General features: G+C 37.0%; 1 protein-coding gene across 1 annotated transcript; it reads left to right on the top strand.

Moving 5' to 3' along the window:
* Positions 1-782: 782 nt before the first annotated feature.
* On the top strand, positions 783-27207 carry zgc:63587 (uncharacterized protein LOC393431 homolog). Its single transcript, XM_028825070.2, has 13 exons — positions 783-936; positions 5411-5464; positions 6085-6184; positions 6326-6412; positions 8017-8140; positions 10970-11104; positions 11381-11498; positions 23584-23685; positions 24199-24344; positions 25232-25315; positions 25640-25697; positions 25991-26100; positions 26246-27207. Exons 2-12 carry the CDS (start codon positions 5438-5440, stop codon positions 26057-26059), a joined length of 1050 nt encoding a protein of 349 aa, XP_028680903.1. The 5' UTR covers positions 783-936; positions 5411-5437; the 3' UTR covers positions 26060-26100; positions 26246-27207.
* Positions 27208-27617: the final 410 nt, after the last annotated feature.

The following is a 27617-nucleotide window of genomic DNA, read 5'->3' as shown; positions in this document are numbered from 1 at the left end:
CCAGCCAACACAGGGCACAAGGCAGGAACCAATCCCGGGCAGGGTGCCAACCCACCGCAGGACACACACAAACACACCCACACACTAGGGACAATTTAGAATTGCCAATCCACCTAACCTGCATGTCTTTGGAATGTGGGAGGAAACCGGAGTGCCCGGAGAAAACCCACGCAGACACGGGGAGAACATGCAAACTCCACGCAGGGAGGACCCGGGAAACGAACCCAGGTCCACAGGTCTCCCAACTGCGAGGCAGCAGCGCTACCCACTGTGCCACCGTGCCGCCCTCTCTGTAGACCTCTGTGATAAAATTGCGGTGAGGCATAGATCAGGGCAAGGGTATAAACCATTTCTAAAGCTATAAGTATTTCCAGAATCACAAAAGTGTCAATAATTGCGAAATGGAACAAGGTTGTAACCACCAGAACTCTTCCTAGAGTTGACCATCTGGCCAAACTAAGTAACTGGACAAGAAGGGCCTTGGTTAGGGTGGTCACCAACAGCCCAAAGGTCATTCTAATAGAGCTTTAAAAGTCCTCTGCTGAGGACTAAATACCTTTAAAGAGACTGTAACTGTAAGCAATGCTCCATGACACCCGTCTTCACTCACTGCCAGGTTGATGCTTATGTGAATGAACTGAGCAAGGCTTTACAAAAGCGCGAAAAGTGTGCGAAGATGGCGCCATTTTGGTTCTAACCTGGCCTGTTAGAAGATGAGAAGCCGCGCGTCTGTTGTCAGTACGTGAGCCGCAATGGCGTCTGCGTGTGAATACCCTGTTCGTAGAAGCAAAGCAGTGTGGGATAAGGGCGGAATACGCCTGGGAGGTTCCGGATTCCCTAGAGTGGCCTGGGATTGATAGAGTCCCATTCCATAAATTAAAAGTGTATAACTGGTATTGTAATTTTGTGTAAAAAAGTGAATACTGTACTGTACAGGTAAGTCATCGGTTCGCACTTTCTGTTGGTTATCTTCCAAGTACACGCGCTTGTGGTTGGAAAGTAGTTACTTGTGGAAGTTATTATTGTTTTGGAGGAAAAAAAGTAAATGAAACTGCAGCGCTGACAGTACAGTTATTATTCGCTGAAAACTAAGCAATATACATATTTTAAGTTGTATTTAATCTTATTTGGCGTTTTCAGATGTAACTTGAGATGTAGTTTGAGGAGTGTGAGACGAGTGGAGCCGAGCAGAGCTTTTCTGTATGGGTGGGGATCAGCTTGTTTTTTGGGGCATTTGTTTTTGCTGGATTCTCCGATAATCTGTATCTCGAAAGGCTTTCCTGTTTAATGCAAACGTGTTGCCTACTTTGTAATCGAAAATGATTTTATGTTGTCCCAAAGGGCGTATGTTGGTTTTGTACTGTTTGTTCCTTTCTGTCGTTCGAGCCTTCTGCTTGGGCGCTGTCCGTCCACTTGGCCAGACGGTCCACTAAAAATGGGCAACTCGGTAAATCACAATTGTGCCGGTAGTTCGCGCGTGTTTAAATCTCGACAGTTTTATTTTATCTATTGGATGTAGATGTTTTCAGTAATATATTTTTTCTACTGCCGTTTTTTATTTTAAGTCTCGGAGGGACCACGCGTAGTTTAATGAATCGGCATCTGATACTGATTCGATTTTTATGCTCAGACAGAAGTTTACATGAATTTGTACATTGTGCATGATTTCTCGGGTATTAAAATTTACAAATAAAGATGCGTTTCCAAAAACTCTTTTATCTTATTTCTACATTCAAATGAAAGTTGATGCCTAAAATATTACATTGTTGCAGGGCAGTCAATGCCTGTCGTATTATACAAAAATACACTAATACGAGTGTATTTAGAGTAATGTGTCCTTCAATTTATTGTATTTTAGGGTGCCAGCTGAATGCAGGGGTAACCCTAGACACATATATTTGAGATTACCCTCAAATCCTCATGCGGAATGTTTTATTTACTCCATTTTTTCACAGTGCTAAGCGTTCATGAAGCTCTTAGAAGTGATGATTTACAACGAGCGTTTCCGCATATATGTTTAAGTGTTGTGTTAATAATGATAATTTTATTGTGTAGGTGTAGACGTATTTGCGGTAAAAATCTAAACTGTTGTTGTTTTCGGGTAATCAGATTTTGTATGTGTCAGTAGCTAGTTCAGCACTGGAGGTCACCTTATATACATTGAATTCACACAGCATTAGGTCCCCTTCGCTTTCTGCAGACTTCATTGTCTTAAATTTATCCATTTAAAATGAAATGGATACATTTGTCATTCTTACCCATCAATTCACAAACAATAACACATAATGACAAAGTGAAAACATGTTTTGAGAACAGTTTGCTAACTTATTAAAAATCAAAAACTGAAATCTAACATTCATGTATGTATTTGGACAGTGGTTCTCCAAACTGTACATCCCCTTTGTTTCTAAAACTTGATTGGAGTCCACCTGGGGCAAGCTGAATTGATCGGACATTGTTTAGAATGGCACACGTATATAAGGTCCCACAATTTACACTGCAGGTCAGGACAGAAGCCAATGAACTCTCTGTAGACCTCTGCAATAAAATTGTGGTGAGGCATAAAGCAAGGCAAGGGTATGAAGCCATTTCTAAAGTTGAGAGTGTTTCCTGGTGAACAGTGGCCACAATAAGTATGAAATGAAAGACGTATAACCAGCAGGACTTTTTTTTAAGAGTTGGCAGTTTACAGACACTTCCCATCCTAATGGAACTTAAGAGATCTGTCAGAAAAAATGAGATAAACTGTCCAAATCCAGGTGTGCAAAGCTTGTGGGGATTTACCCAAGGAGATTCAAAGCTGGAGTTGCTCTGAAAGGGGCTTCTACAAAGTACTGCATTAAGGGCTGGAATACTGAATATGAGTGACAGATTTCAATGTTTGATTTTTTTTTTTTTAATTTTAAACCTTTTTGTCAGTATGGGTTACTGAGTGTAGAATGATCGGGGGGGGGGGGGAATGCAAGTAGTGAAGGGGTATGAATACTTTCTGAATCCCCTGGTGTTGGGGCATTCTACATCTGCTCCTATAATACATGGGGAAAAGGACTACTGAATTAACCTTTATAAGAAAATAATTTCGTCTCCATGCTCTAAAACTGAGATTTTGAGAGTGTGCGTATTCCTTATTGTTGCTTTGGAGTGATACCAGTTTTTCATTAGTGAAAATTATAATTATTGTTAGACAGTGAAGGGTTAATTTATTAAAGTATTGTGTTTTTTAACTAATTTAATTAGTTCTTTATGAATTTAATCCCATAATTGTATTCAAACTAAACCTTTCTAATTATTATATAAGGTAAGCAGTAAGTCTTTTATTTAATCCAGCCCGATGTTCTTGGCAAAGACAAAATACTAACTCCCGGGTTTTGTTCTAAAGAAACCATAAAGGAAACGATCACCGTTTACAATGACATGGCTGGAAGCCACTGTTCAATTTTGTAAATTTAAATTATTCGATAGTTATTGATTTTGTTGGTGCACAGAAGTGCCAAGTTAAACGCCCTTGCAAACTAAAAACATACAACACTGTTTTTATTAATATGCATGACTACAGACAAGTTACTTATTTACTTATTTTTTGCACTTCCTCTCAGCACCCAATCCAGGCTACTCTGGGCACTGTGAATTCTGATATTTCTTTTATTATTTGTTTGGTGCTGGTTTGTTTTCTCTCTTTCTCTTTACTGTACTTCCTGTAGTCTCTGAACACCTCAATCTTGATGGCTTATCTACAAAATCCAAACAGCTTCACTAATTTGTTTGAGGAAGCACTTGCATTAGAGCCCGTGGGAAAGCCTAAGGAGGCTCTCACCACATCACATTCACACCCTGTAACCTCAGACAACCGGACTAGACTGGACTTAGCCTCATGTGAAAGCAGCCGGATATGCTTTTACTAATACTGCCCAACCCCAGATCCATCTTCCTTGCATTGCCCTGTTATTTCAACACTCCCCTATGTCTATTTCGTAGTACTGCATGTGAATACAAGGTCTTAGTCAAAAAAATGTGACCATTCTCTCTTAGCAATCTTTGCCTGACAACACATATCCTGTCAAAGTTCTTCAGTTTTGCAAAGGATGTTTGATTATCCAAAGTGTGTTAAAAAACAATTGCGGTGACTGATGTTTAAGAAAAAAAGTAATTCATCCATCTTCTTAATTTCCTAAATCCAGCTCAAAGTGTTAAAGAGACAGATGCTGAAAGAAATAAATTCTGTATTAAAAGCATCAATTGGAAGCCTCACCACTGTACCAACAGAGACGATCTAGACAGTGAACATTATTATTCTTTAAGGAAGACATGTGACTGCTAAACACAACAAGAGACATATAAACTAGGGAAGGGTGAGGTGAATGCAGAGCCTTGTTCTGCTAGGATAGCCTGCAGCTTGCCATAGGCCTAATGAGTGCATGTTCACAAAATTGAAGGGGCAAAGAAAACATATGTAATATAAGTATAAAACTGACAGGTAAATTACATTTATTATCCTAATCTCCTTTTTAGTTTAAAACTGCAGTCGAGGGTGTTTTTTTTTTTTTTTTTTTTTTTTTTGTAATGACATAAAATGACTTAATCCTAATAATGTAGTATGTGTTTGCTGGAATTTGCTCTGCAGATACTTTATCAATTTTCTTTTTCAAGTAATGTGTACTGTATAAGAATTTTAACCCACTACTTGTGAGACATTTTATCATCTTTCCTCCCTTCCTTTGTTTGTATAACTATTTCAAACTTCCACTGCAAAATTAATTTCTGTCAGTGTCTGTCTAATGTACTCCTCTGAATCTTAAATACTAGCTTTATTGTATTTAACATTATAGGCCCTTTTATTGTACTTGCTATTGAAAATTGTTTGAGAAAATATTCAACAGCGTTTTTATTCTCCATACACTTGCTTCATCTAGATGCATTTGTCTGTTTTACTTTTTGCCTGTATCCATAATCTTTAATTTCTTTTATAATTAATTTAAATGTTTTTTATGTTTTGAAAGTGGATATGAAAAATTGACTTTTAAAAGGTAAAAGACTGTGTGCTTCATTCAGATATCATAAGAAGGCTTTAAGTTTATAGCTTATTGCAGGTTTATTTTTGTTAACATAAAAATTCACCATTCTGAATTGTGTTTAATTAACACTGAAAGAGTTAATAAATATAGAATTCTGAGTGTCATCCCTTTTTGGCCCTGACTTCTTATTTCCACTTGGCTAATTCCTGCTGGACCAATAAATAACCTCTGAGCTAATGAGCTTCCCACTACATCCTTTAGGGACACCTAGCATTCTGCTTGCAAAAAATACAACATGCCTGGAGGTCTCTTTTGATATGGAAGTACTGTATCAGGTGGTTAATGCCTTCCAAATAAGTCTAGATACTAAGGGTAGACAATTTGTTTTCTTTTTGCAGGTTGAATCTCTTAGTCCTTCTGTGAGAATGTCTCAGACTGGAGAAAAAGGAAAGGTGTGCTGCATTTCTGATCTAATGGACTTTCTTTGCTTGTAATTTACCCCTTAATGTATTTTACAGGGATCACGGGAACTGGCTAATTCAGGGAAATCAAACTAGGCCAAAGTGCTTCCTCTGTTTTGTTTGCAATAATAGTTGGCTTCAATTTAGATAGAGATCCTGCAAGTTTCTATTCTTTTTTTTTTTTTTTTTTTTAATTCTTATATTTTGTTTTGAGACAATAAACGGGATGCTTGCCACAAAATCATGGCCATTTGGCTGTTGTCAGTTAAGTAGGTCTCAGGTGGTCAATCAATTTAAGACAGAACTGGTCTAACCTTGAGTGGCCATTATCTGTTTTGTAAATTAAATTTTATTAGTGAACATCTTATGTGATACTAATATGAAAAGTTTTGAAACCATGTTGAATGACAGTTTCCTTAAAGTTTAATAAGTGTATCTTAATTTTCTTTTACGTTTATAGTGGGGCCACCAAACTATTAGATTCTTAATAAACACCTGAAGATGGCTTTTTGTAGCAATGCTATTGTTCAAAGACTTAGTTCAGAAATGCATATCTTTTTTTATTGATTGTTTGTTTGTTTTTCTTTTCTAAATCGCTGCTCTCTTTACAGTTTCCAGAAGCGGCAGGCTATGTGGGATTTGCCAACTTGCCCAACCAAGTTCACAGGAAATCGGTCAAGAAAGGCTTTGAGTTCACTCTTATGGTGGTGGGTAAGTGTTATTGTGAATCGCAGTGTCCCTGAAAGATTGACTTTAGCTATTTGTCTTCCCCTAGTTCAGTTTCTTTGTAAAAGCTGCACGTAGGCAGACTCTTTTCAGTTTCTGCTCTTAAAACACTCTTTCTCCCTGCAGGAGAGTCTGGTCTGGGAAAATCCACCCTTATCAACAGCTTGTTCTTGACAGACTTGTACCCTGAGCGCTACATTCCTGGAGCAGCAGGTGATTCTTATTGTATGCACTTTGCATTTAGTTATTGAGGAATTTGCATTTGAGATCAAATTTAAATCATTCGCCAAGTTCTTACTCATTTAACTTACACGTACTGCAGTGTTTCAGCAGCCATTGAATTTAGAAGAGGTCATGTAGAGCAAAAGGTAAAGGGATTGTTTAGGTGTTGGTTTAGCATCCAGAGTATCATTATCTGTATGAATCTGAGCGAGGTCTCCATCTTGTGCTTGTCACAACAGACTTGTGCACTACAGAAAACTAAAGCATTTTAGTGCAAATGTATGCACTTTAATAAAGTTCATTGTTTTTTTCCCTTCCTATACACATTAAATCCTGTGATTTGCCTTTTTTTTTCTTTTTCTAGTTTCCGTGTTTCTAATCTCTGAATAACAAATTACGTGTTCAGCTAGTAAGTATGTCATGTGTTCTGACACTGGGAAAGTATCCATCGAGCAATGGTGGGTTGTGCATGGAGGGCACAACAGAATTAATTCAAATGCAATATATTTTTTAAAAATCCTATACACATCTGTTGCTAAAAAATATTTTACAGTATTATTTAGCAGTTTTTTTGAAAAGAAATGGTTAATATTTCAGCAACAGTTCATGTCCTGCTTCCTGTTGTCTAAGAAATGTCCACAAAAACTTGTGAAAAAATGATAGTAACTCATGCACGTAGGAAGTGCAAAGATTCTTAAATTACCATATGCTGCAGCATTAATCCCATGTGGGGTGTGAAGATTTTTAGCCTGAAAGAGATTGAGCAGATGGGAGATGTTAAGTATCTTAAGGCTGATCAGACATGCTTATTAGATAGAAAGATGAAGTATGTGTTGGTAATCTGTGCGTCTCTGAGCAGAAAAAAATAAATGTGAAACACAGTCAAATATTAATTGTTAGGATTCCAATTCAAATCTCTGTTACAACCAACTTGCTGTGGATGCACATTTAACCCTTTCCCAACAATCCTGCATCAGATTAAGTTGTTTTGTACACATGCTTTGCTTGTTGAAGTGTCCTGATGGGGACAAGACTTTTCATATTGAATGAACCATAGGCATCATTGGCCTTTCTTTGTCATCTTCAACCTTTTTATATCTTTTATTAAAAGCATTTAACGTTCCATACAATCAAGTCAGACTTAACAAAACTAAATTCAATTATGCCCCATGCATGAGAAAGAGAGGAAGGCCAACAGCCAGAGTTAAAGTTTGAGAGTAGTAAAGAGGGAAAGGAGTCCTTCTCCTATTGATTAGATCCTGCCAGGTTTTAAAAAAGTTTTGAACAAATCCTCTAAGTGAGAATTTGATTTTTTTTCCAGTTTCAAAAAGTATATAGCATCAGTTATCCACTGACTTAAAGAGGTGAGTTAGGATTCTTTTAGTTGAGCAAGATAAGTCTACATGCTAATAGTGAAGTAAAGGCAATTACAGTGTATGGCTTTTTGTACACATGCATTCCGTCATTGTCTCTACTGTGCTCTCAAGTGTTGATTTTGACACGGTTGTCAGTTACAAACTCTTGTCAGAATTACTCACCATACTACATTTTTTTTTTCTTTTTGTTTTTGCAATTCTAAATGACCAACTTTATAGAAAAGATTGAGCGGACTGTGCAGATTGAAGCTTCAACAGTAGAGATTGAAGAGAGAGGAGTAAAGCTACGTCTAACCGTGGTGGACACACCTGGCTATGGTGATGCTATTAACAGCCAGGATTGGTAGGTTTATGTCTATGCTTCATCAAGATGATTTTCTTCCTTTTTCTAAAAATATGATTAGATCTTTCTCTGGGTGCCCAAGGTTTTTATATTGAAAGACTTGAAAATTGTATAAAAAGAAGGTGATGTCTCCAGAAATTTGCTGAATTACTTTACAATCCCTTCATCACCATTTTGTTTTTAATCTTCTTTGTGTGCATTTTTTTATTGTGCTCCTTGTTAGTTGATTAGACAAGAGCTGAACAAATTCTAGCCTGGTAAATTTACCATCGTGTATAATATTCTTGCTGTTTTTTCTCAGTGTTGGTAACTTGTGGTGCTCATGTTATGTTCCAATACTAATTATTCTTGCTTCACTACCAACATACTTTATTCAGCAACGACAGGTAGAATATTAACAAAATTGTGCAAAATTTGTCCTGAGATTGGTAAGCTACCAAACTACAATGGGTCTTTTAACACTAATAAGTCATGTGATCTTCAATTCTATTCACATATGTTATAAATACTTAATTGTGAATAATGATGATGCATGGCAGCTTACGGACTTAGGTCATTCAGTTTCATTGCTGTTCACTCTGTCTTAGGATCAGAATTATTTGCCTTCAGATTAAGCAGAGAGATGGAACACTCATAGTCAAAAGGCAATTTATGCTAGGTACTCCACCTTGTTCCAGTTTGCCTGGATAGATTACTGCCTTTGAGATTTCTTCATTGACTTTCTTTTTCACAATTAAATTCACTGCATAAAAGTGGAGTTTGAAGTTGCTTCTTTCATGCTGATGAGCAGTGCCCTTCTGTACAATAATCACAAATTAACTGAACACAGATAATAAACTCAATGGGTAGCTTCATATCTGCCAGCATTAGAACATTTCAGTCTTCTATAGAAGCTGATAAAAATACACTACCAATTGATTAAAGAATTATAACCATAGACAATCGGCATGTGAGAGTCATTCAGTCATTATTTGAGCTCTCTCCGATTGGCAGCTGCTTCCATTTAACATGCAAATGTATAATGAAATTGGTCATTAAATTAGTACTGGTCCAAAACTCTACCAGCTAAGGCACCAGATTGCTGTATTCAAAAGGAATGGAATTGGGTTTGGATTCTGCCTTCCATCATGGAATAAAAGGCAAACGGTCATTTGAAACAGACAACTTCCTGCCCTGGGCCAAAAAGGATATAACCATGTATTTAAAATTCCTAGGAAATGGTGAAGAGTGGAGGGTGTTCCCTCAATATGAATGCCAAATTGTTGACTAGACATTTTCTCTTTTCCTGAAGGAATGGATGTCTGTATATCCAATATCTACTCTCTTTAAGTGTACTTCTATGGACCTCGGCAGCACTGGCGGTATTGTGCTAGTTTCCTGTTGATTGTCCGGAAATGTACATCTCCCTAAAGTCTTTAGCAGACTTTTTTTTTTCTTTCTCACACACATCCCAACCCCCACAACCAACCAAAGGATTTTTTTAGGCTTGTGTCAGTCATACTTAAGGGAAGGTATCAATTATAATAAGACTGAATAAATAATCGCTGTACATCACTATAGTATTTATTGAAGCCTATTACAGCTGTTCTTCCACTTCTAATTTACACTGAGAGAACTATTCCTGGGATATTAAGCATATTGCCAATAACTTTGTTTTATTGCTGAATTACATTCTTGACTATATTGTGGTGATATAGGCTATCATTATTTTGAGGGATTCAGACTTCTGAGTGTGTTGCAGATCTATAAATTGAACTTTTTTTTTTCATTTTATTTTTTAAATATGCTATGTATTTTTTTTCCCCGTTATTTGGTTAGATCTTCATGGGATAACCAAAGACATTCTTAAAATTGAATGGTTACAGAGCAACTGCTCATTTAGTAAATAATCCAAAGTGTTTATTTTAGTACATGCTGTATAAAGCCAGCTTTAAGTTTTGATAATGTGCTGTGCTACTCATACAGAGCTTTTTTTTTATTTGTCAGCAATAATTTATAGACTGTCTCCCACAGAGCGCAACATCACTAGGTATTTTGTCATTGGACAAATTTTTGCCTAGAACATATTTTTCCACTCCTGACACAAAACGTGCATATCCTTCCACATTAGTTAGCCTGTCTAATAGAGTCCTTCTTGAAGCTGGTTTGGATCAAAAAGATCCTGCAAATGGAGAAAGTTAATTTACTGCTTCACCATATTTCCATAATGTAGCAGAAGGAATGCTCTTGTGCTTTGAAATTGTTAGGGCTGTCTTTTTTAAATAAAGTTGGCCTTGTCTTTAGGGAAGCATGAATGGATTAATTTCTGCATTTGGGATTTTTGCCTCAGTTCTGTTACATGCTTCATTTGAGTCTAGTTATAGTCATTAGGGTACTTTTTTTTTTTTTTTTGCAAAGATACATTTTACTGCTGTTACCTTAATAAATACTCCCATGACTTTACATGGTAAAAAATAATTCTAGCAGTAATTAATTATTAGCACAATTTCTTCCTGGGGGAATGTAATTGATGTACTGGGCACTTATAGAATGGTTGAGATTCTGACACACTCAGTCATCAAATCATGGTTGGAACTAACATCCCTCTAACCATCTTATTTCACTGATTTCAACAATGTGTTGTCATTGGAGGCTAAATGTTATACTAGGAAGGATAAGTTGTATCACAGCAGCTTATGTGAAGCCTTTGGACAGACTCTGCAGTAGTCCCCTCCCACCTCCAATGTTTCAGACCACATGATACTCTTAACCACAATTTGTTTGAATGTAAAATGTTGATAAGAACAGTTCAGCATTATGATTAGATCAATTTCTATTTAATTTTTCCAGCTTTAAAACAATCATTCAGTACATTGACAATCAGTTTGAACGCTACCTACATGATGAGAGCGGCTTAAACAGAAGACATATTGTGGACAACAGAGTGCACTGCTGCTTCTATTTCATCTCTCCATTTGGACATGGGTAAGCTTTGTACCATACTGCTGTTCCCTCAACAGATGTCAGCCTCCTCGTGGCTGATAGTTTCATGAATGAGTACAGTATGGAAATGTGGGGGTAGATAAAATGTTTCCATTCAGTTAGTTTAGTTCAGGTTTGTAGATTCATATCCATCATCCCTAATGTTCTTAACACGTGCATAGAGCAGATAAACTTTTTGGGGACCATTTTAAAATGCAGTTACTAGGCTTGTTGACCAGGTTCGGTGTTTGGGTTCATGTCTTAATATATTGCTTTTAGCCTCAAACCCCTAGATGTGGAGTTCATGAAAGCAATTCACAGTAAAGTGAACATCGTCCCAGTCATCGCCAAAGCTGACACTCTGACCCTAAAGGAGCGTGACAGGCTAAAGAGGCGGGTAAGTTTCTTGAGTTCTAAATGCTTGGTGCGTGAGGTTACATTAGAGCAACAAGCCATCTTACTGATGTGAGAGTGAAACTGTTCCCTGTGTTTTTTTTGTGTCAGTGCAGAATGAGAGTTTTAGAGTTTTGCTTTATGTACGTTTTCTGTATTCTCACTTACAATGTGAAAACAACCAATATTGAGTAATTATTTTATCTGGCATTAAAGAATGTGAAGCAGGTCAGAGAAGGAGGAACTGTTGTCTCTAAAATAATGGTTTTGGTAGTCTGCCATCATATTTGAAAAAAGAAAAAAGTTGCTGTTTCTCTGCTTCACCTTTAAGAGAACAAAGTGTATACCAGGTTACAAATTTTGAAAATAGTTAGAATAGCTGAGGGGATAAGAAGAAAGTAATGATGTGGCCACACCTCACACTGACCAAGTTTCTAGTAAAATAAAATGTTTCAGAATTAAAAATCGCACAGTAGGTGACAAACATCAAGCAAGTTACCAAGAATACTTGTAAGAAGTAGCCTGTCATTTTTCCTGAAGCCAGGGTTGTGCCCCGCCACATATTCATCAAGTTTGATGTTAGATTTCAAGTAGTTGGTGCATTGCGTCTCATTACGCCTCTCTTTGGACCACTGCTAGGAGAGGTCTGCTCACCTCATAATTTCTTTTTTAATTTTTTTCTTTCCCAACTGCTTCCTGTGATCAGCTCAGTTATTGTCTAGCCTTTTAGTGACCTGCAGGTGTTTGTTTTTACACTAATCACTCATTTCCAGTTAAAAAAAGCACTTGTGAGGCTCAGGCACTTGGAGTAGAACCTGCTCAGCCCATATTTGTATAAACAGGACTCCCAGCCGTCTGGCATATCTCCAGTGCTGCTTTTATCCATGTTCAGAACCAAAAAAAATATGGAATGTGTTTCTTTTATGATTTTTAATATCACCACCAAACCAAATAAATTCTTTGTATCTGAACAAAATGACATTGTCTAAATAGGATTTCCTGCCTCTGTGACATCATTTCCTTTCCATCAAACACGTAGTCATTGTTTCTGAATAAGACCATGTTTGTTCTCCATACAGCTTTTATTCTTCAAACAATTATTAAATGCCGGCAGAAGTCGTTTGAAGTTCCAGTTTATTTGGGAGATGCACGCAATATGTTTTTCTGATGTACGTGTACAAGTGACTGTCTTATTGCCCCGCTGGTGTGAAATGATAATTAGTCTGATTTGTTCATTAAAAGGGGAAAAAAATCACTTTATTTGAACTCCTTATATGGCCAACGTTTCCAGTGTTATAGATTTGATTTGTTTTATGAATAAAAGGCAAATGTATGTACAAGTAGTTTTATATATTATATATGTTAGTTACGGTATTCAACTTGCATAGAAAATAACTTCATCAGAGGTTAGGTTGAGATTTTGTAAAACCCATTGGGGTTTTGTTAGCCAAGAAAGCTCTACATAATAATAATAATTAACTGCTCACTTACTCACACTCTTTCACTATGGTAACACTCTCTGTGCTGAGGGACACTGGAAATATAATGTGGGCAGACCATACATCAGCATCCTTAGCAATAGTCTTCAATCTTCCTGAGTAATTTTGAGAATGTCTAAAATATCTAATCCATCCAGCACATCCTGTCTCTAAAAAAAGGTACCCTGACATTTGTTCTCTGTAAATGTATCAATCAAATTAATTGACACTTCTCTCTGTCTGAAATTCAAGTAGCTTCATTCAGAGGTCCTTCTACATTGATTAACACCCTACCCTGTCACACAGAACATACCCAATAAACTTGTAAATTTAGAGTACCTGTAGAAGAATCAGTGCTGACTCATTGAGAAAATGTTAACTCCACAAAGGCAACAACCAGGTGCATAATTTGAACCAAGGATGCTTGAAACATGAGTCTGAAGTATTATCCCACGGTGCTATCCTGTGAACCAAAAAATTAAAGATAGTATTAACAATTCATTAAATCTTCCAATAAAAAAGTATGAAAAGAAGGAATCTTGTCTGACACTTAGTTTTATAGCCATACATTCATGCTTTCAGTATATAAGCATTCACCTGTATTCACGAGGTGCAATTTCCTCAAAATGTAGATATGGGTCGTAAATCACTTTGAAATAACCAAAATATTTTGGAGAAAATTTTAGAAATAATGTGGAAAATAAATATTTCTCATGCCAGTCTATTTGTAAAATTCACAAACAATATGTCCATATGATGCTAGAATGCATTCTGAGCTTTTTGAAAGTGTTAGTAACATCAATTTAGCACAGTTAGTTTTTCTTTTTTTAAACATTTTTTAAATTTATTAAAAGCAAGTAACATCCAATACAAGCAAGTCAAACTTGACAAAATTAAGTTCAAATCAATCCCCACCCATGAGAAAGCGAGCTTGGCCAACAGAAAGAGTAAAACTTTTAAGAGTAGGGGAAAAAAAGTGGGGAAGAAAACCATTTTCCCAAATTTAAATGCTTATTCTAAAATGTTATTGATTAGATGCTATCAGGTTTTAAAAACGTTTTTAACAGATCCTTTAAGAGAGAATTTGATTTTTTCCAGTTTCAAATAGTATATAACATCAGTTACCCCACTGACTTAAAAGAGGTGGACTAGGATTCTTCCAGTTGAGCAAAACAAGTCTACCTACCAATAGCACAGTTAAAGTTAACAGGGCAGAATTCCAGTTCATAAATATTAATTTATGAGAAACAAAAACCCAAAATAACATATTTTATTAAAATAACAGCCTTAGGTTTTTTTTGTTTTTTTTTTTTTTACTTGGAAGAAGAAATTGAACAAATGTTACTGTAATAATACCACATCTATAGCTCTAGCAGCGACAGCAACAAACAGTTACATCAGAAACAGTAATCATTAATTTTATCCCAATAGTTAGAATGCACAAAGAACAAACACTACTGCGAACAACAATGAATGGTAAAAAGGAACAGTGGCTATAGTGATACTTCCCCTGGTGTGATCATTATTAGGAACCTCTTTAACAAGATATTCTGAAATAATTGTATTGAACATACAGAACCAGAAACCTGGAATAATGTAATTAATTCAGTCAGGAGTCCATCCAAAAGCAAAATCTTGTTGGGGAAGAAAAACTTGTGGTTACTGGGGCTTTCCAATAGACTCGGTTAAAGAGCCAGGCTTTAAAGGATGCATCTTTTAAATCCTTATCTCAAGATAAGTAGTCTTTGCACAGGTTTTCCAAAACATTTCTTTGCTAATGGTCATTTGATGTAAATATTTAGCTAATTTCCAACAGCGTGATGTGAACATCCTGCAATTTAAGGTTATTAGTTAATTTCTTCTTGTACTTTTAAAAACAATACTGTGTGTATTATATTGCTCACCAAAAAGCCCTTCAGCATTTCCTGGACTGTCATTCACTACAGAGACTGAGTTGTAGGCACGCTATTTGAATGGCAAAGTAGTTTTTGTTTTCTAGACATACATTGTTACCAGGTTGCCTGAATTTACTTAATTTGTCATACCAGTTTCAAATAAAACTGACTCCTACTCCTGTTGTACACAACTCGCAGACACACTCTATCTTATACTCTACTCTGGTTGATAGTGTTCAACACAATAGTGATATGGTGTCCCTAGTTATGACCATGTATAGGTGCTACACTATGCAGAGCTGATGCACATACTACATGTACTAGAGGAACATTTGAGATGGTCTGTCTCCTTTCCTTCCTTATAAATTAATTCTGATATATGCACCCAGATACCGTGCTCAATGTATGCTGTGAGAACTTTCCTATGGTCTAGCAATTTTCTGTTTTGGGAGTTGGGAAGATCAGTTTGGATTGTTTCTATTTGAATGAGGTGAGGAACACTGTCTGATCGCCCTACACGGCAGTCAGACCCTTTTATGTACTTGCTGAATTCAGTCTCTTTTATGTTGTTCAAGTAAAAACTCTTGTTGATCCTGGTTTTAGTTTCACAATTCCAGTCAAGTGACACATTTGAAAGATATGAAGATTAATTGGCAAACTGAGTGAGAGAAGTCAAAGCTGTCTTTCATTATGGTGCTGCCTTCTATACCACTATAATCACCTCCCTTTTACTATGTAACATATTAACTCTGCCGCTCCAAGTCTTCTTATCTTTGTAATATTTATCATGCAGGAAATAGTCATAAGAATGTAAATTGCTAAATGTAAGCACAATTTACCATACACAGAATAACAATTGACTTTCACCTTTTTAATGCCTGACCCCTCAAATTTCCATTACTGGTGTTTATATGTTGAGAAATCCATAAATAAAGACGATACCAAATGCAGAAACATGCCATCACGGTTCAGCTTGGCACAACCAGGTACATTCTATAGCCAGGAAAAATGTTTTGGCACTTTGAGATTGTCTCAAAGGATTTAACTACATCAGGCATACTCTCCTGAGCTGAGTAGCTGTCTGTTTTCATTATTACTGTAAATCATTGATTTATAACTAACATTTTTAATAGACTTCTTGTTTTATTTGTGAACTTTTAAAATTTTATTTTCAAAGCATAGAACCTGGTGGTTTTGCAAATTCTGCACTTTGACTCTCAAACTGTTAATCCTGTCAATAAATCCTTTTACTGAATTTTGATACTCTGTTATTTTGTTTATTTTTTCTTAAAGCTGCTCTTCTTTCTCAGTTTAAATAGAATTAAAAGAGGGCGTGGAATTCTTGTAAGCACGTAACTGTTTAAAGAACAAATCTTGAAATAAAGATGCTTATTGTTGGACATCAACATCTAAACTGTAAGTTGCTTATGGCCCAGTATTCTGAGTTTATCTTGATTCTTAATAGACACGTAGGCAGTGGATTGATTCATATTTGAGGAACAATGAAAACTTTTTTTGAAAAATTTTCAAATTATTTTTTTTTTTTGGTGCAAAATTTCCATGTTTTGTGCAGTAAACATAATTAGCCAGGATATGGCAATGAGTATTTTGCTTTCAAATAACAAATTTGTTACAATGAAGACCTGCAGCTAATCACATATTGGCATGTGTAGCCCGGTATTAAGTGTTCCAGCTGCTCCGTTCATGCGTTTCATAGATTATATGCACCGTAAAGGTGATTTTTCTGAAATGCATACAAGCAAAGAAGAGATAATTAGTCTCTGTAGTTACTTATGAAGCAGTGATTGGGTCCATCATCATAGCATCTACTGGGGCTTTATTGTGCATACTGAGAAAAGAGAGTATTATACTGTACACAGAAGAAGGTAAAAATGAAAAGAAATGGTGACCCTTTTTTCATATAGGCTTCCACTCTCTGTGTGATGTTTAGGGAGCTGGACTGAAAACGATAAGATTATATGTTCATATTATTCTGGGCCATTGTGTAACTTGATTGAGTCACTTCATTGCTAATCTTCCAAGTATTCAAATCTCTACACAGTGTTGTCATGTTCCTGGAAAGTGTTTACAATGATGTGCACCATAAAAAGCACCACATAAATCAAAGATACACTGCAGTACATTTTACAATATATAGTAAATAAATTCAAGGAAACAAGACCACCTTTGATGGAGCAGGCAGTAGTTTGTTACTTTAAAATTCATCAACTTCTTTGGAAACAGGAAATTTGCTAATCTCAGTATAAAGTGAGTCATTCAGAATAATTTAATATGAGTCATTGATCTTAATGTGGGCATAGGCTGCTTGCCAGAAGGGTCTAGTATGCTTCCAAAATTTAAGAAAAGGTTTATATATGTATGTCTGTATGTGTGTGTGTTTATACGTGTATATATGAATGTATATGACAGTATAAACAAGCAACTTAACCAATAAAGGTCTCTATTGTTTTTTCTTCCTATATCTAAAAAATTGTGTTGCTTAGTTTTTAAATGGCCTTTCTAGCACTCTTAACACCAAATGCTGTAAGACACTATAATAAACACTGCCTGCAACTGAATTCAGGGTTTCTTATGGCTAAAGCTTCTCCTTTCAGATTTGTGCGCAAGACAGAAGATAGATAGATAGATACTTTATTAATCCCAAGGGGAAATTCACAAGCAAGGCCAGGCCAGAACACAAAGTCATTACTTTGGCAAACACACCTACAGGACCAATTTAGAGCTTTTAATTAACATGGATGTCTTTGGGGTTGTGGGAGAACATTCAGGCTCCATACAGAGAACAAGAAGGTGTGGGATTTGAACTCAAAATCTTGAGAATTCATATCATGCCACTCCACTCTAAAATAATTTAAGACCAAGTCCACTTCGTAATTCTTTAAGAAATGAAAGACTGAATCCAGTCGTATCTCTTCTGTCTACTCAAGGCAGTATACAAAAATAATATGCTTCAAAACCCCTTAATTGCAATTTATTGCATGTGTAAGGCAATATATACTGAAATCTGCATTAGCATGTGGATGTTAATTCCTATATGATTCTCATTTTGCTCAGAATGCATTTTTGAAGTCAATTTGGTATATTTTCCCCTCAATCAGTGTGCCATAAATATTGTTAGCTTAGGTTTCCAAAGTGAACAAGAATATATTAAATAAATAACATGGTAGCAAATTAACGCAAAGCCAAATTTCCCCCTTGGGACATGAAAACTGATTGACTTGTGAAGCTCCTCTTTAACACTGAGTTCATGAGCAGTCGGAATTTTATTGGTACTGCTCAGTCCACACATAGGAAAGTTAAAAATGAGTATTTTTTTGTTTTGTAAAAACAATAAGCAATAATAACACAGTAAATATTGCCTTGCTGAAAATACAAAACTACCTGACACTTTTAGCTTATTAAATATTAACACGAGATTATAGGTTACATTTTGTCACAACTTTCAAATTTAGGTAACTAGTTTGTTTAAAGAGGCTAGGCGTTACCACTTGGAACATTGCTCTCATGCAGTTCTAAGCAGGGATACTCTTATTGTCCACAATGCATGAAAGTAACATAAGTTGCAGGAGAAAAAAAATAAACTTGTCAGTGCTGCCTTGCATTATGAGAAGTACTATTTAGAGCAGAGGTAGCCAACACGGTGCCCACGGGCACCTGGTTGACCACAGGGACCATGTGAGTTGCCCATAGGGCATGTTCTAAAAATAGCACTAGACACCATGGAGCTCTGTCTAAAAATTGTATTTAATTGTGTTACTGTTCTTTTTGAATCAATAACACTTGCATTGATGTAGATTGGGAGGTAGTCTGCGGTCAAAGTTTAATATCGTGCGCAAGACAAACCTCCATCTCACTCTTTGCTGAGACAAGCAAATAAACGCAGCTACGATGGGGAGCTAGATGCAGTTTTTACCTCCTAAAAATAAAGAAAAACATAGCAGAAAAGTTAAGGAAAAATTTCCAATATATTAATAATATCATTAAAGGTGAACCGTGCCACTTCATATTATTCAGGAAGTTTGTATCAAACAAGTAGCCCTTCATATTACTCAGTACCCTTGAAGTAGCTCTTGGTTTCAAAAAGAGTTGGTGACCCCTGGTTTACAGCATTCTATTGCTTTGTTTGTTGTTGATCACAAAGCTCTTAATGTGCAGCTGTTCTTTGTTTTATCTTTCTGTGGGGATAATGAATCTCTTTGCACAGTAGGCTGTTAGTAAAATGGCTTCTGGATGGAACCTTGCATGACAGAACACTTTTTAGGAATTTGGTGAATTTTCCTGGAATACTGCAGAAGTTAATTTAATTTGAACTTGGTATAGCAAGATGGGAGAATTTAGGTAGGCTCGACTTATCTGGTTATAAGTTTTCTCCATGCTGCACAAGTTCTTTGGCTTCCTATTTCCTTTATTTCATTTTTGTTTTTTTTCCTTTCTAGTGCTTACTTCTGTCACACTTTTGATCATACGTTTCGTTTTGTTTTTCTCTTTTTATGATTAAATTTTTTTGCACACTTTTCCTGTGCACTTTCAGAAAGTTCAGCAGTTTTTTTTTTTTTTTTTTATAGTTGTCTTATCTGCTGCACTCTGCTTTCTGATATGCTGGTGGGGAAGCTGGACATAAAGTCCTTTGTGGTGCCCATTTCTGGAATTTATGTAGGGAGAGTAAATATTTTAGTTCTGTTTTGTTTTTCTTCCAGGGGGTAATTTTCTTTTAAAGTTGCACAGAAAACAAAAAAAGCTCCTGAGCGCAATAAAAGCCACTGGCACTCATGGGGGCTCGATTGTTCAGGAGCAGGGACTTGTTTTGCACTGTGGCTGTGTTGCCGCAGGAAGGTGGTTGGACTATGCAGCTGTAATATTTTATTCTAGTGCTGCCTGACAGAGCTTTTCCCGTCATTGTTTCAACCATGTTTATTCCTGAAAACATTGTCAGCTTTGATGGATTTTCTTGTGTGACCGGTGAGCAGGACTTGGTGAAGAGTTGGGGCACTACAAGGGGCATCTGGTACAGAAATTTTAGCATCTCTTAGCAGCATGGCAATCTTGGAGTGCAATCAATTTATTATGTTGCCTGGTTTTTATGGATTCACATAAACTGGTTGCTAGTAGTACCACACCATCCTACCTAGTAAAGCCTCGGATTTTCTTTTTCATTTAAACCTGAAGTTACATGTGCTTTGCAATTCCTAGCCTGACTAACTCTATACAGGATCTGGGGCCAATTGTTTAAAAACTTTATTTGAATCTTTTTCTACAGGTTGGGGAAAAAAGATTTAATCTATATAAATACACCACTATCGTTTGAAATTAGTATGATCTGGTCACCCAGATATAAGTTCCATGGTTGTTGTTATGTGGATTGATGAACCTACTATGCTATTAAAATGTTTGACTTGTTTCCTGGTGTTTTTTTTTCTGTCAGTAACCTTAAAGTGAATTGCTTATAAGGGCTCCATAAACCTTAACTTTTTTCTGCTGGTGCAGTGATTGGAGATGGGTTGTATATTAGCCAGAACCATAAGTATGGCCATAGGAAATGGGAGGTTACTGTTCATTTGAAGAAAATGAAAGCAAACATATGAACTCAGATATTTAAAAATGTATTAATGGTAACAATGATGATCTCCAATGAAGTCATAATTTAGTATCTGCAGTCTACCGTTACTGTCTGGTGCATGACACTGACGTCGCTCCTCGTGTCAGTATATAGTTTTAGAAGCTGCTTGTCTACCCTTTGGTCAGAGTGTATTTGATGTTGGTACTGCTTTCAAGTTCCTCTTGATTTTTCCCATGTACTTTTCCTTAACTATGGATAGTTGTTTTGCTACCATTTCTAAGCCTTGGGTGAACACTTGCTCGGGTTGCTGTCTATCTGTGGTTGAAGGGTTTTGGTAAATTAATTTCTGATTGTAGTTATCATGTGTGTCTAGTCACTCAAGTTTTTCTTATGATTCACCATTCCAGAGAGTTGGCTTCAGAATGCTGCTGCTGTCTCCATAACTGTTGTTACCAAAGTCCAGCTAGGTTCATCATTGCCCAGTGTTGTCTATATTAGGTCACTACATTAATGGTACACTAATATGGTTGACTAACTAACAATAAAACATGACAAAAAATATTTGTTTAGAATTGTATTTTATGTTTTTTTTCTGTATAAAAACAATGTCTGCTATATGTGTTGCACATACTGTTATAAAACTGCATTTGGTGGTTTATTTCTTTTGTTTTTTAAAATTTAAATATCAAATGGCCATTTAGAATATACAGAAGGCCACAACCACCTACATCAACGTTGGTTTCCTAATGTAACTATAATGTGGGATGTGACCAGCTTCTAAATAAAATGTACCTTGCCTGTAAATATCTTGCCCATATTAACATTGCAAGACTTATAAGTGAAAAAGTCCTCTGCAATATGAATCTTAGTTGAAAAACAAAAGTGAAGGTGTGTGTTTTTGGTAAAGATAAAGTTGTAGCTGTGCTACTGTGTTCATTCTTTAGACACTCACTTGTTCTCATTTATTCCTCATTTACTAATAAGTCTTTATCTGCTCTTCTGCCTGACTTTTATCAGAGAGAGCCTGTTTCTCCAGGTGACCTGTACTCCGGAAAGGGAAGTGCGGTTTCGGACATGATGATGACATTTTTAATGTCGGTCCAATGTTTTTTTGGGATTATTTTGCAATACTTAGGTACAGGTGCAGGAAACGGCTATGAACACAGGTGTCTTTTGTGACCGGAGGAAGTTTCAATGTGACCTCTTGTTCGTATTTCCCCCACCATCCTTAATCTAAGCTGAATCAGCTCTGTATCTAAAATTAAATGATGAACATTGTTAAGGAATTGTTCATTCCACTATTTCATTACTTTACTCCAAGCAAGAGCTGAGCAAAAAATCTGACTTATTTTTGTTTTTTAACTGCTATTTTGATATCGTCCCTATTTCTGAGTCTTGGTGTTTTTTTTTCTTTTCAGCTGTGTCACGTTTCTATACGTACAGATGTTTTAATAAAAAATATAAACTTTCATTTATAAATAAATGCATAATTGTATTAGAACTCTTGTGTTTACTGTACGTCTGTTTATTATGTTGGGAGGAGGGCATGCTTTGTGTTTTCTTTATTACAATATAAGTAAACGTTTTTTTTTTTGTTTGTTTTTGTTTTTTTTAAGGGAGCAGGTTAATATTGGTTTGCAACCCTAAAGCTGCTTTATAATTATACAGCTTGCTGGTCTGAGCAGCAGAGACTGACACCTTCTTGGTACACAAGTTTTGGTAGCTGTACAGAGCATATGAAGCTCAGTGCTGGTTTTTCTTCTCTTTTACTTTAGCAATCATGCCATGGAAAGCATGCCACATTTATAATTTCCTTTTGCAAATGAGGCCCCATTGGAAACCTTGTGTTTGACACTGTGTTCAGTGTGCTATAATAAAGTGACACACAAATGCACGGAGAGTAGAAGTGCTTTGGGAAACCACACTAGAGCAGGGAACTGTGGGGTCAAAGAAAGAAAGGCAGTAACATTCCATTGAGATCCTGTGTGTGATGAAAAACCTACATACCACAGGCTTATGTCATCTTCTGTGATGAAATCTTTATTTTTGAGTAATTTGCTGGACCCAGTGGAGGCAGGGAAATTACTTTATGGGGCTAGGCAGAAAGAATATTACTGTAGTAGGTGGAATAGGCACCCCTGTTGAATACATTTAATCATTAATTTGCGAGTATGATTTTTACATATTTGTGTGTTTACTTGATCTCCCTTCTCTTTAAAAAGTCCCCCCCATGAAATGAGATTTGTTGTGCTAGCCTTTAGGCCCATCTATAACAGGGCCTATATTCTCATTACAAAAAATGGTATTTGCACATATAACTCGGAACAGGGAAAGCAGGAAAACCTTAAATAGAAAGAGATCATGCTGTGCTTGTGCTGATAAATTGATTCTTTTATTTAGCGCATGCTGTGTGCTGGCGCCTGCCTATCTGCCAATTTTGTGCGCTCCACCTGTGCCAGCAGCAGCCAATCCTCTTGAGAGCCAGTTTTTTTTGGCAAAGGCAGTAAGATTTAACTGAGGCGTCACCGGAAAGGTCGTCCGACTCTAAAAGGCAGGCTACACAGCTGGCTGCCGGTGTTGTTTTGGTAGTGAAGTGGCAGCAAGTTCCATGCAAGAAGTAATGCCAATGTAAACACTTAGAGCTAAAGAAAAGCAGTCATAGACGTTTGTAGAAATGTGGCCTTTGTTTGAAAAGTGAGACTAGTGTGTGGTTGGTTAATCAAGGGGGTAGAGTCTGGTGGGATATGTTATCTTAACTATCTGTCTGTCCAGTGTGCCAGCAAAATATTGAAAAATGGTGGTCCTCTGGACTGTTACAAAAAAACATTCTTTTGTTTGGCCTTAAATTTTAGGGAAGTAGGAGGACTTGTGATATTTTCTGAGCATTTAATGGTGGGGTACATATCTCAGGAGACGTTTTTGGATTTTCTAATGTTGCTTTCCTCTAGTGAAGTCCAGAAGACTTAGTGGTTTTCTCATTTTACTTTGAGATCATTAAAGATGAAGGACTAAAATGATTTCCCTTAGAGACAACATATTTGATTGGCTGCTAGTAGTAATATGTATTATTTTGTTTTGGTCCATTAGCCTTATTATTTATTGTTCTTCCTCAATGAATTGTTGTAATGTGTCTTTCAGATTTTGGATGAAATCGCAGAGCATGGAATTCGTATCTACCAGTTGCCTGATGCTGACTCTGATGAGGATGAAGAGTTTAAAGAGCAGACCAGAGTACTAAAGGTATGAAAAGTGTTGGGAACAGAATTAAAAGGGGGAATAATGTTGTTTGGGAGGGCATTAAGTGCCGTTCCATTGCTGGTCCCCTTCCAAGTGATGTTACTCAATTTGGCTATTGTTTCTTATATTATTCCTTCATGTCCACTTCCACTTCAATATATCCTTTATTAAGTCAAAAGTGCATTTTTATAAGCTCTTCAAACAGACATATAAAAGCAGGCAAAGGTGTGAATGGGATCATTTGCTTTAACACAAAGCCCAGTGACCCTGCAGTATATTTCTTTACAGCTCCTACATGTGAACTCACAGCTGGCACTTGCCCTGTCTTCCCCACACTGCTGTTTGGTGTTTTTAATGACTTTGTTCTGACTAACATAGTTCAGCTTCACTCTCATCACTTCCCATGCTAGCTGAAACTATCTACAGTATCTCAGTGTCAGCTGGAGCCTTAACCCACTCCACCTGTCCTCTGCAGTTCCAGTTAAGTTACATGTTTTGTTCTCTTTGTGCCCACAGGCCAGTATTCCTTTTGCAGTGATTGGTTCAAACCAACTAATTGAAGTGAAAGGAAAGAAGATCCGAGGCCGCTTGTATCCATGGGGGGTTGTGGAGGTCGAGAATCCAGAGCACAATGATTTTCTCAAACTGCGAACCATGCTGGTGTGAGTTGATTGTCTTTTTGGCTCCACTTTTGAGGGATGACTTTACCACATTTTTCAATAATTGGTAGAGAAGACTGAAATCACTGCTGCTTCTGCCCCAGAATAGCTCTTGACCCACCAGATTGCCTGCTAGAAACCAGTAGGGTAGTGAGAGGCTGGTTGTGGGGAACTCTTCACTTGGCTTCATTTTGCCTGTTTTGCCTCTTCATGTTATTCTGAGAGTTTTGAATGCACCCCAGTCCAGAGTGGCTCCTTATTATTTTAAAGCCTTTCATTTACCTCCTTCCTGAAACCATGCCTTCTTTGGGGGGAAAGAAATTGTTTTAGTTACTTTATTCAGGATTTATAATCTTCAGAAGAGAGAACCCTGCCTTTGTGGGTTGGTGCAGTGCACCATCTGCTGTACAGATAGAGAATTGTGTTTGCTTTATTTAAAAAAGAAACTTGTTTTAACATCTGTGTGAAAAGTCACATCGACAAACTCTCATTACCCATCTGGTGTGGCATTCATTTTGCACTGTATACTGTGCATAATATGTACAATGCAGTGGTATATGCTACAGAATCTTTATATAATTTGTTAAATGACCTCCCCAGAAAGATGGATAGACAAAGTGCCTAACTTTTTATTACAGGGTCTTGTTTTCTCCTTTGTCCTTAATGGAACATGATATTAATTTATTCCCTAATATGTGACTGTCCTAACTGAGAGGCTTAGTTGACCAAGAAAAATCATACATTTGCAACAACATAGGCAAACAAATAAATACATTTTATGTTAAAGGTGCTCTGGCACCATCTACTGGAGAAGAAGAATACCTTCTGCTCCTATACATTTAGAAAACCTAACCTTCAACTTTGTTCTGATGTTGCTTATCTGTTTTCAGGACTCACATGCAGGACCTTCAAGAGGTGACCCAGGACCTGCATTATGAGAATTTCCGTTCAGAGCGCCTAAAAAGAACTGGAAGGTATATCTAGGAGAGATGCATGCAGTGACTTTGTGAAAAAATACCTTCATGCTAAAATACAGGATTATTGTATGCCTCTGACATTTTCCTCTGCAGAGGGCAGTTGCATAGTCTTTAGTCACTTTGTGGGTTTCACTTTTTTCTCAGTCCTATATTACCACAGACTCATGCAAAAGACAGTTGCCCTTTCTCAAATTTACTCTGAGGGGAGCAAGACTTGTAATGCATGATTAGAACATCTTTCTGCTTAACAGTAAAAGTAGTTGCCAGTCCTTGAGCTGGATGTCATGGCCTAATTCGGTGTACACTTTGATTCTCTTGCAGGGCGGTGGAAGAAGATGTGGTTGACAAAGATAGAATCCTCATGCAAAAGGAGGCAGAGGTGAGGGGCAGTGTCTGGGTACAGCAGGGCTAACGCGGAGAATAGGACCCCATTTTTAAATATGGGAAGACTTCATCTCTCACCTGCTTGTTTATTTTAAGCCTGGTAGTAGGTATTTACCACTTTCTATGTGTGTGGATGGGAACTGTGAGTCTTCCATGGTAGTGCAGAAAAAAACACCTCTATAGCAAAAAAAAAAAAAAAAAAAACACAAAACAAACCTTCCTCACTCCCGTCACCTACCAATTCCCCACTTATGAGCTTTTCATGCTACTTATTTTCTCTTTTTGTAGCTCCGGAGAATGCAGGAGATGATTGCTCAAATGCAGGCTCAGATGCGAATGAAGCCAGCAGACGAGTGAAGTCCTTTCCATCTTCCACTGCCCCCTGCAGAGATGAACAGGTGCGGCCTGCTCAACATCAACCATCCAAACTGTCAAAAGTAGAATTTAATAAGTTGTTGTGGGTGTGAGGGGAATAGGATGAGGGAAAGCAGGAAACTCATTTTTTCCAGTTCCATAGTGAAATGCCTTCTCCCTGTTTTCCAGACGGAGCGCAGTTTCTCCAGGACATTTGAAGCAACACTACATAATGAATTCTTTAGGGATGAGGAAAGAACTCTGTGCCCCCTGGAGTTTTCCTCACAACAGATCACCCATTCTGCAGGATTTCATGTTGGGATAGTTCTGTTTTTAGCTCCCTCCAAGGTCATGCAAACTTTTTTTGGGTGGGGGGTATGTTGTTAATGTGCTAGGATTTCTCCAGATTCTTAAAACTGTTACTTGCTTTGCACTTTTTTTTTTTCTTCTTTTGATGGGGGCAACTCAAAAGGCTGTTCTCAAAAAAACTGAAGTAATTTTACATGGCAAAATCGTCACTGAAGGTTAGTAGCTCCCATTATGGATTGTGCTTTTATGAGAGTTGGTTCCAGTCACTGATGCCCTTTTTCATTCATTTTTTCTCTTTCCATATATTTTGTTTTCTCACACATTTTCCCTTTACTCCCTTTCTGACATGTGCTCAGCTAGGCCTTTACTCTTTCCCTGTCTTTGCCAAGTGTTAATTACTTATTCTCATATACACATATGGCCTTCTCATTTTAGTATCTTGTCTTTTACATATGTATATGTTTCAAAAATCTGTCCATTTGCCACCTTGGTTCTAGAAGTGCCATGTGTCTGCTATATGCATATGTGGTAACCATGTACCTCGGCCACCTTCTCTGTGCAGGATTCTCTTTGTGCTCATGCCTCAAGATCTAAACTTTTCCTCATGTCAGCCCATCGGATGAGAGTCCATGTCCAGTTGTAATACCTAGTGTGAGATATAAACTGCAAGAGACACAGGTGCTTCCCAAAACTTCACCACCTCTGTATAAAATGTCCAAAGGCTCACATCTTTACTTTGGGATTTTTAACACTGTTAGTTTTTGTTGCCTGTACTATTGGCCTCCTATTTTGTATTTCAACACTAAAGTTTTAAAGATGACAAATAAAGTTTCTGTAAGAAAGTGGGAGTGTAGTATATAATTTACAACACTGTTATTTTGATTTTTTTAATGTTCTGTAAATATAGAATCAGTCATTTGGCATCTAGTACTTTAATATTAGTAGGTTGAACATAAGCAAGCATGGGATTTTGATTTCAAAAATATTTTTTATTCAGGCTTTTCCAAAAGGCCCATGGTAAAGCAAAGTGGTGGGTGCTATGTAGTTACAAATTTAGACCACAATTAGGCTGTTTTAAACAAAGATACTACTGAGTTATTTGTACAATTAGAGCAGAGATGCCTCACTTACCAGCAGAGAAAACTGGAATGAGAAAAAGAAAACTACATAGTGACATCTAAACAAATGGTACTTTTAGACACTGCAGTCTGGTCCTTAAGGAGAGCCAGCACAGGAAAAACTAGCTGCCTGA

The sequence above is a fragment of the Erpetoichthys calabaricus genome, chromosome 18, assembly GCF_900747795.2.
Source record: "Erpetoichthys calabaricus chromosome 18, fErpCal1.3, whole genome shotgun sequence".
NCBI lineage: Eukaryota > Metazoa > Chordata > Cladistia > Polypteriformes > Polypteridae > Erpetoichthys > Erpetoichthys calabaricus.
This window is presented reverse-complemented; position numbering and strand designations above follow the sequence as displayed.

Bases quoted from the DNA above. Each gene is read 5' to 3' on its own strand.
- zgc:63587 (XM_028825070.2), top strand. From the start codon at position 5,438: ATGTCTCAGACTGGAGAAAAAGGAAAG. The intron at 24,345-25,231 runs GTGAGTTGATTG...ATCTGTTTTCAG, and splicing joins AAACTGCGAACCATGCTGGT to GACTCACATGCAGGACCTTC. The intron at 25,698-25,990 runs GTGAGGGGCAGT...CTCTTTTTGTAG, and splicing joins TCATGCAAAAGGAGGCAGAG to CTCCGGAGAATGCAGGAGAT.